Genomic DNA, 9,133 nt, shown 5'->3' on the forward strand with positions numbered 1-9,133 from the left:
TGGACATCAAGTCTGCTGGTGAAGACAACAGACATCATTCTACAATCTTGTAATAATGCTCTCAAAGGGCATAACAAAAACACCACCACAAAAAAAAAAACAAACAAAAAAACCTTCCTAACCACAAGACAGCTCCTCTTTTTACACTGTAGAAAGATTTTCTTTCTATACCTTCTTGGAATCAAAAAGATGTAAGAAATTCTCCTTTCAAATTTGGTAGCTGCCTTAATTTCCATAATGCTGCAAAAGACTGTACAAGCTCTTAATAAAGCATCCTAATATGCATCCCCCAGCAAAAAGCCTAACTCATGTTACTCAGCACAACATTCTCAACTAGTTTTGATGAAGAAACTCCAAGTGTAAGCCTTTATGTGGTTAAGAATATGACTCTTTGTAGCAACCTACTGCAAGTGCAGCTCCTTATTGTTGCCATCACACAGTTAATGTTGGTTTAAGCTGAAGCTACTCAGTCCCTGGCACAGGCCCCCATGTTCTATTTAGGCATCTTAAAAAACACACACATACAAAAGGCAAACTTTCACCATTCATATTTGAAAATTCCTCTGGAAAAAAAGAAGTCAAAACTCACATTAATAGTTCTAAAACACACTTAGGTCTTCATTATGTCTAGCTGGTCACCTGCACTATGTAATCCCTAAAACCTAAATTGCTGTATCTTAACACTAAACATTTAAAATACTAGAACAGTAACAATAGTATATATATTGAGAAAGACAGCTATAGAGGATGGGACCGATGCAAGGTCTGTTAAGGCAATGCAAAAATCCACACTGAAGCAGCTTTTTTAATCAAGCCTTGTCTGAAATACAGTACCCCAGAATTAAGTTAAAATGAATGCTGGCTTTTTCTTTTTAGGCTAGCGCTGTAAGGAAATAGGAATAAGACGTGAAGACAGAGAGGTGTCTCAAAATATTAGAAGTAATAACCTTAAGTTTATAAGAGGTATCATGATCTAGGCCATACATATACAGTCACCTCCAAACACCTGCCAATACCGCTTGCAGTACAAGAGAAAAACAGCCAAAAATTTATGTCCCTTTGTAAGTTTAAGGAAAGCCATCTGAACAAGCCAGATTTATATGCAGCAAGCCTGGCTTAGTGCCTTACATATAAAACTCTTTAGCTATCAAGTCAGTCACATGGAAGGTGTGTAGTACGGAATTAATTATTTAGTCTTCCACTCAAAAAATGTCCTGTTCATCTAATAACCTTACACCATAAAAACTGTTACAACCAGTTTACCAGACTTATTTCACAAGCAGTATGAAACGTCACGATAACTGTTTTTCTTCCTCTATTATTAAATGAGGGCTGGCTAGTGGGGGAGGGAGGTGATTATACATAGCTAATAATAAATATTTCAAGTAAATCTGCGTGTACTATTTTTGCCAAGTAGTTTTTAGGCTACTGACTGTTAAGCAAACAGTTTGTGCCACCAGGCTTTTTAAGCCTGGTTTGAGTAATTATTCCTGAGTCATTTGGGCTTCCTACCAAATCATCAATTAAGAGTAAAAAAAACCCCAACAAAACAACATAAATCTGGCAACCCCCAGTCAAAATATCCAAAGTCAGTGCTGCTCTTGTGCAGTCCTCTATAAGCTTCTAGCAGTAATGAGGGCACATAACTTCTGCTGGTTGTGCCATCGAGTTTCCACACAAATTATGTTGCATATGCCTGACATTCACAGCTTTCCAAAGAAACAGTAGCAAAAAAATTTTAGGGAGATGCAAATCTTGGTGGTAAAGTTAGTAGATGGTTTTCAGTTACTTTCCTTCCAACATTCCTGGCTAAGGAAAATCCATAATCCACTAGAGAAAAGCTTTGCTTCTTTCTAGATGCAGCAGGATAAGGTCATTTAGGCTACTACTTTAAGACTGATTTCCCATAGAAACTTGCTTTTGTTTCTCTCCCCACTCCTCTTCCCCTCCCAAAACTTCTTCTACAGGTCCTTCTAGGCCTAGGTGAGAACATTCACCCTTGCCACACACTCTGATAAAAAGCCTTTATCCTTTGGATGTCCTATCCCCTGCCAGGTTCCCTGGTCGCTTCTCCAAGTAGTACTTTGGAGATAACAAGCCAAATTTGTGCAAAGGACTTTACAGTCACTGTAATGAAAGGGACACTAAAACATCTCTTCAAAGGAATATCAATTTTAGCTGCCACTAGCTAGATACCACTAACTGTCCTGAACTTAGGCCAACACCACAGAACTTTATTGTGGAAATATGAAAGACACTGTAAGTGAGAGAAATGAGGTCACTGAGAGCTACCAGGAAGGCAGCCAGTTTGAGGTCAGGGTTTATCATTGTTCAATTCTACGCACGTGTCACGGGTCAAAAAAGCGAAGTGGAGCATCTTAGTTGCAATGATGGCAGCAGAGTAGTAGTTTAAAAAAAAAAATTCACAAGATTAAGCTTGAGTAGATTAGACCATAGAAATACTGCTTTCTCATTTTTCCCAAATTAAGAAAAAGCTTTTAAACATCTGATAAGGTTAAGAGTTGCATCAAATGCTAACTGAATAAGTTGAAGCTGTGTCCTCTGCTTTCAGATGAGAACTCTCTTCGCTTTCTGCCTTTTCTTCAACCTATGTGCACAGTTTAAAGCAGAAAGAAATCATGTTCCATATACTACACATTTAGACTGATACACTAGTTAAATGACAATACAATAAATCAGCCTTCAACAGCAGACTTTACTAAGATATTCAATTAAAAGCAAAAGTATTTCTGGATGTTTTTCTCATATGCTACAACAAGGTTTTGTTTGGGGTTTTTTTGTTGTTGTTTAATTTTTTAATCAGGCAACAAAAAAAGAATCTGTATGCTTATGAGAAGACAGCATATTGACCCAGTACAGACTCTGTCTTCCATCCTCCAATTAAGTTCTTAGCTGCAGCCTATGCAGATGAATGGAAAAGTCAGCAGCTAAAGGATTTCTTACCAAGTGGAAGGATTTCTCAGCACAGTAAGCTGCAGCAGTCTTTTCATCCATACTTACAGCTTTGAAATTCAAGAGCTGCATTTTCTTTTCCATTTTAATATAGGAACAGGAAGGCCTCGGAGCTTGGAAGCACATATCCCAGCAATGATAAGATGAATAAACAAATCAGAAAAGCCCCTATCAATTCTTGCTTCCAAAGGGGAAAAAATAAAATCTTATTCAGCCATTTCTGCCCAGCTAACAACTGGAACTGTCAGTTAAAGCCTTTTACCTTAGGAAAAATAACCTATTGCCAAGTCTGCTGCTTTTTTTTTTTTTTTTTTTTAAAAAAAAGGCATTGCATCATGAGAACTTGAAGTACATACATAAATATATCCTTGGCACACTTTAATTGAAAAATATTTTAATATTATTACATAATTAGTCAAAGCTTAACTGTTAGGTACAAGTAACTCACTAAATAAGTTAGACACACCCACTTGAGCAACAATATCAGTGATATTTATTTAAAATACTTTTGCTGAGGAAATTTGCTTCATAAGAGATGGTTTTCAAACAAATTAGCAAGGTTATGAAAAATAAAACAGAGACAAACTCTCTGGGGAGAAAAAGTTACAAAGAAAGCTTTTGCATATCAACAAAAACCCACAGTCTTTTGATTTGCAGCCTGAGTCTCAGTCCCTTTTCCATCTAATGCATCCCACTATCCATCTTTAGATCTGGTTTGTTCTTGTCATTCTTCACAGAGTAGATGAAATATGTTAAGGTGTCCTTTTCATTCACTGGAATTGTCCTAAAATGGCAGCCAATTATCTATAAAGGAAGAACGCAAGGAAATTAAATTAACCATTCTTCAGATTTAAATCAACTACATTAAAGTTTAAAAGCTTGATCAAGAACCTAGGAAAAAAAAAAAAAAAGAAAAGCTACCTCTGTTCAGATGTCTTTAATAGTCATAAACAACGTAAACATGAACCATTTTATTAAGAACTACAAACCAAATATAGCAGATTGTACCCTGATTCCCTTAGTAAAAAGCCTAGAAAAATATTAGGGGAGAAAAAAAAAGAATTCTCAAAACAAGCACAGGGGTATCATTACATCTGTGTAGTTAAAGCTTGACTATAAATCAAGTAATGACTACAGAGTATCAGCAGAGCTACAGCACAGAAATGAGAGGCTACTGCTCATTGCTCCGGTTGGGGGGATGTGTGTCTGTATCAAGTCTTGTATAGACAGGACAGAAATCTTTGAGAACTATGATTGAACATTCAGCTCCTCAAAACAGAGCTATCAATGAAAATTCACCATGCTGTAATCACCAAAATATGACAAACTCTAAATAGTTCTTGAACCATTTTTGTAATTCCAGAAGTCTTTCCCTTGATCAAAATGAAGGTCAGCTTTGAAAGAAAGCATTGCAAAATATATACTTAGCCGAGTCTATTCTCTGGCTTTTTGCAGAGTATTTTGCTAGATTAATTAGCAACTGGGAAACATGGGCCTGCTTATTTAACTACCAGAGGATACAAGTATAAACGTTCAGCCTCATCAGCGAGTTAGAAAGCTTTCTAAACCCCACCCCCCAAAAATTCACAGAGAAACAGTTTGACAGAGTCCTTTGAAGTAGACTTTTAAGTAACAGCTAGAGGAGTGCCTGTTGTACATGAGGACAGGTTACAAGGAATCACAAGCACTGTAAATTGAGGAAGTCCTGTGGCTATGGCTCACAAACACTTGCAGGTCAAACAAAGCATGTGACAAGAGGAACCTTCACCTATTTGCATCAAGCAGCATATGCTAGTGCAAATATCTCATGAGATGTACTTAAGGCAGACCCTTAGAAATGCCAGTTTTGCAGAACAAAAACTGCTTGTGCATTTTCAATTCACAGTCCTGCTAATCCGAGAGCTAGCTGTACCTCAACTCTCATAGAAGAAAACAGAAGACTGATTTTACACTCTTACTCGTAGTGGCAGCAGCACTACTCTACAGCTCAGCCTTGAGAACTCCCACACATTTAAGAGCCTTGCCTTTAATCCACACAGATTAAGGAAGAGACCAGCAAAATGTCTGCAATGAAGTACAACCGAGTGTATCATTGCACAAAAGCAAGAGGAAAGTAGCTATGCCCTCTCTTAAGAGATCACCAGTTCTCCCACATGCATACAGCAGCACGCTGTAAATGCACCTTTGCAGGGCAGCAGAATTCCTTTAAAAGTACACTCATATGCAGCAAAGACATTCACATACAGCTGTACTCACACACAGCTCCAAAACTTTTAGAAATATCCATAAGAAAAAATACAATTTCATAAAGTTCCATTTTTCTGATGACATATCCCAGTGGTTTTAATTAACATAATTAACAATAGAAGCCTGTTTTTCAGGTTTCCATGTTTTACATACACAGAAACACCTATGTTTGTATTAACTAGCTTTTTAAAGCAAAGTCTGAACCTTGCTAGAATTTCACTGACACCTCTCAGTTTCTAGTTCTTTTCAGCGGGACACTTTGGGGAGGGGTATGACTGACACACAGACTATAAATTCATGATTCTACAATATTCAGGGCCACACACATCATCTTACCGCTCCAACTCAATCCTTGTTTTTAAGCAGCACACACTCCTTTCAGAAGTTAAGAGTCCCTCCTCTGGAAAGAACTTTTACTTTTGATTTACTTGGCTCAGGAGCTGTGGCCAATGAAGGAAGCTAGATAAGCAGTTCCCTTTTGTTCTCCTAAAACCCATATTACATGTGCTCTTTATGCAAGGATCACACTGTAGAGAAAACCACATGCCATAGCAAGTTGCATTTTCTATTATGGAACAAACACTCATACGTACTTCAACAAGCTGTGCTTTGTTAAGCCCCGGTCTCGTCTGTAGCTTGAAGTGTCTTTTGTACCTTCGAAGTGTGTTTACTTGTAACTGATACAAATCAACCTAGAAGAAAAGGAGGGAGGGGAAGAAAACAATCTAATGGAACTGAAATTGATTCAGTCATTAATAGTTCACCCCTCAAAAACATTTTGGAATCTCACAGATACACATGCATGGACCATCAGCTCAGCAGACCTCATTTTGACAAAAAAACCCCTCCACTCCACAGCTTCCAGCAGAAAGGAAAACAGCCCAGCTCAGTTAAGGGCATTTTAGTGTTACCGAGCACGAGTCTGTCTCCCTATACCAGTGGGCAATATTTGGAACTCATTATTGTACTATAAGTACTTCTGTGTCAACCCCTTCCCCCCCAGTTTGTCCCCCAGTTCAAGCATGGTAACACAAAGCCCAGTAACAACTTCTACATAACATCCACGAAGATGCTGATTCAAAGGAGACCCCTATATTGTGATTTCAGCCATTAAATTTTATACAAGTTGCATGCAAGATACAGCACATCTGCACCGTGAGATAGCACACATTAGAACCAGGAAAAAGTCTAGAGTGCTAAGTTTTTTTTGCTTGAGGTAAGAGAATGAAACAGCTGCTCTCGCTCACCAAACATATCCCTGCGATATAAGCACAATGCAGGAGTTATGTGCATGTGCAGAGCTGTCCAAAATTATTTTTCAACACAAGCTGACAGTTGAGAGAATTGTACAAGGTCCTCTTAGGGATATAAATATACAACCTTAACCCAGTACTCCCTCAGTTTTGAATCCCATGAACCCTGATCAATAGTCACTTCTCCCAGCAACAGCTTACCCTCCCACCCTCCTTGACAACGTAAGGGAGCTTAATCAGATGACTGAGTGGGAAAGCAAGCTGAGAAAGCAGGCTGAATGAGAAATTCTGTTAGATCAGTTGCAATCCCAGTAGTAAACTCACTGCGTTACAGATTGGTTAAGGCATTCACTTTAAATTCATTCAGCAACCTCAACTATAGAATATTTGAACAGCAGTGCTACTGTACACTTGGTAACCAAGCCAAACTTTACGTGATGCCACCCTGCACGATAGAGGATGGGTGTCCTTTAGTATTCTGAAGTTTACATGGCACAAATTCCACTTCCAAAGTCACAGTGGGGAACCCACACCTAGAGCATCACGCAGAGTATCAGCAGCTTTCCAGCAAGTCCCAGAAGCTACCGGTACTGCAGAATGCTCTTCCCCTCCTGTAGGGATCATTTCCAACAGGTCATGACTGAGACAGAAATGGGAGGGCCTTACAAGTCTTCAGAAGGATACTTCCTCCCCCACCCCCCCCTCAGTAAACTGGATAGCAGCTGAAAATAAAGACGGTCAAGCACCAATGGGCATCTAAGGCAGACAGTACTGACAAGGGATGAACATACTGCAATTGTCCCAACAGCCAGCTAAAACTCCTAAAAAACACTTCCCAGGGAGTCTTCTTTCCTGCAGTAGTACCATTAAAAAAAAGCTTCCTTTCTTGTTCTAGAGAGTTCCATTGGTTGTGACATGTTTTATAATTCTTGCATGAGAAAATAAAACAGGCTTGCAGGAGAGCTGTGCTTACCACTGTGCCAGACAGCTACCTGAAGCCACACAGAACATTAGCTTCAGACAGAAGCTTCAAAGAAGCAATCCCACATATTTAGCAAACAACACAGCCCAGCAAGCTACTCCCAATCCCCTAAAATCCTCTTAGCCAGAACCTTCAGACTGGAGTCATGTGCATGGATTCTTGCACAAAGTTTCATCTCGTATGCTGCTGATATCTGCAGATGCTGACCATAAGGAATGCCATTAAATTAACACTTACAGAGCAATTCCTGAAGAATGCTTTAAGAAAATCCCTCTTGGAAGGGAACAGGTAGGCATGACAGCCTTTGCTTGAAATTAACACACTGAACAGCACCTGCTAAACCAGGCTGTAGCAGAAATAATCCAGGGCACGTGTAGGAAAAAGCCTTAGGTGCAGTCTCTCCCACTATACTATGCACAAGGTTTGAAAGCTCCAGTTCTCTTTTATATTGGATAAGGTTTCACTGGTCTGCAGTGGAGAAAAGAGGTCGGAAAAGCATCATCCTTCTCCACTCCTTTCTAGCACAGCTCCCTGAACGTCGCTTTTCTCAATAAGGGGTGAAAACAAAGTACTATCATCATCAAACTTTCCTAGTTAGACTAAGGCAACAGTGTAACCGAAAGAGCCACCTGCAACACTTTTATCATGTAAGGAAGGGACTGGAGGGATGGGGCAGTAAAGCATTTATATCCCAAGCCCTTTGTGCCAGTCCCTTCAAGTTATCAACTCCTGCAGAAGACAGAGTTTGCCAACGTGTAGCAAAGCATCCCTCTGGAGAGAAAGCACTAAGGAGAAAGTTGGAAATAGCAGTTTTCTGAGAGAACTAGCAGACACTTAAAAATAAGCTGGAGAATCTTGTTTATTCTACTCTGCACAATTAATACAGAAAATACACCACAAAAATCAGTTAGCTTTTGTTATACTAAGAACTGAGGAATCCAGAGTCTTCCCTTTCCCACAAGCCCCAAAGTAAGGAGAGCTGTAAGAGTGCGACAGTGGTATCCATGCAGGCTTGGTAGTCACTAGGAACGAGCTTAAGAGAACAATTAAAAAAAACCCCAACAACTATTTAGCTACCTCTGGAGTGTCGATGTCTTGCACTGGTGAGTCACCATCATCATCGCTGCCTTTCCTCTTTCTTCTATTTCTCACACTCTGAATTAAGTTTTTGTGGAAGTCACAAATATACAGATGTCTTGCCTAGAAAAGTAAGACGGTGTCTTTCAATCAGATCCACAGAAGTATCTCCCAGACTTATGATACAGATGCACGTACAGAGACAACCCTTCATCAACCACAGTCACATTAACTGAGTTGCAGAAACTTTTCTACTGGATTCTTCTAAATAAAGAACGTGCTGTGATACAGATCACTGCCACCCGCTTGGCCCAGAGGACGCTGAAGTGCTGCAATCGACTGATTCAGTAGGAACAGAGACACAGCAGCACAGCCCTCCCTGCAGCCACTTACCGGGAAGGAAACAAACAAAAAACAACCATTCAGTTGTTCTTTGCAGGGCAAAAAGCCGGCTCCCGTTTCCCACCGGCTCTCGTTTCCCATCTATATCCTCCACTCCTCGTTTTACTTCCACTACCGAGACGAGGTCAAGCAACACGCATTTTTTTCTTTCTTTTTTAAAAGTTTCCCTTTGTAGTGATCTGCACGCTTTGGGAGAACC

General features: G+C 39.7%; 1 protein-coding gene across 1 annotated transcript; it reads right to left on the minus strand.

The window, feature by feature from the left end:
* Positions 1 to 3,443: 3,443 nt before the first annotated feature.
* SAP30 (Sin3A associated protein 30) lies at positions 3,444 to 9,015 on the minus strand. Its single transcript, XM_010175628.2, has 4 exons — positions 8,926 to 9,015; positions 8,533 to 8,655; positions 5,814 to 5,912; positions 3,444 to 3,777 (listed from the first exon to the last, which is right to left on the minus strand). The coding sequence occupies exons 1-4, from the start codon at positions 9,013 to 9,015 to the stop codon at positions 3,655 to 3,657; spliced, it is 435 nt and encodes a 144-aa protein (XP_010173930.2). The 3' UTR covers positions 3,444 to 3,654.
* Between the last annotated feature and the right edge of the window lie 118 nt (positions 9,016 to 9,133).

This window comes from Antrostomus carolinensis, unplaced genomic scaffold (genome assembly GCF_000700745.2).
Source record: "Antrostomus carolinensis isolate BGI_N321 unplaced genomic scaffold, ASM70074v2 scaffold44469, whole genome shotgun sequence".
In the NCBI taxonomy this organism is placed as follows: domain Eukaryota; kingdom Metazoa; phylum Chordata; class Aves; order Caprimulgiformes; family Caprimulgidae; genus Antrostomus; species Antrostomus carolinensis.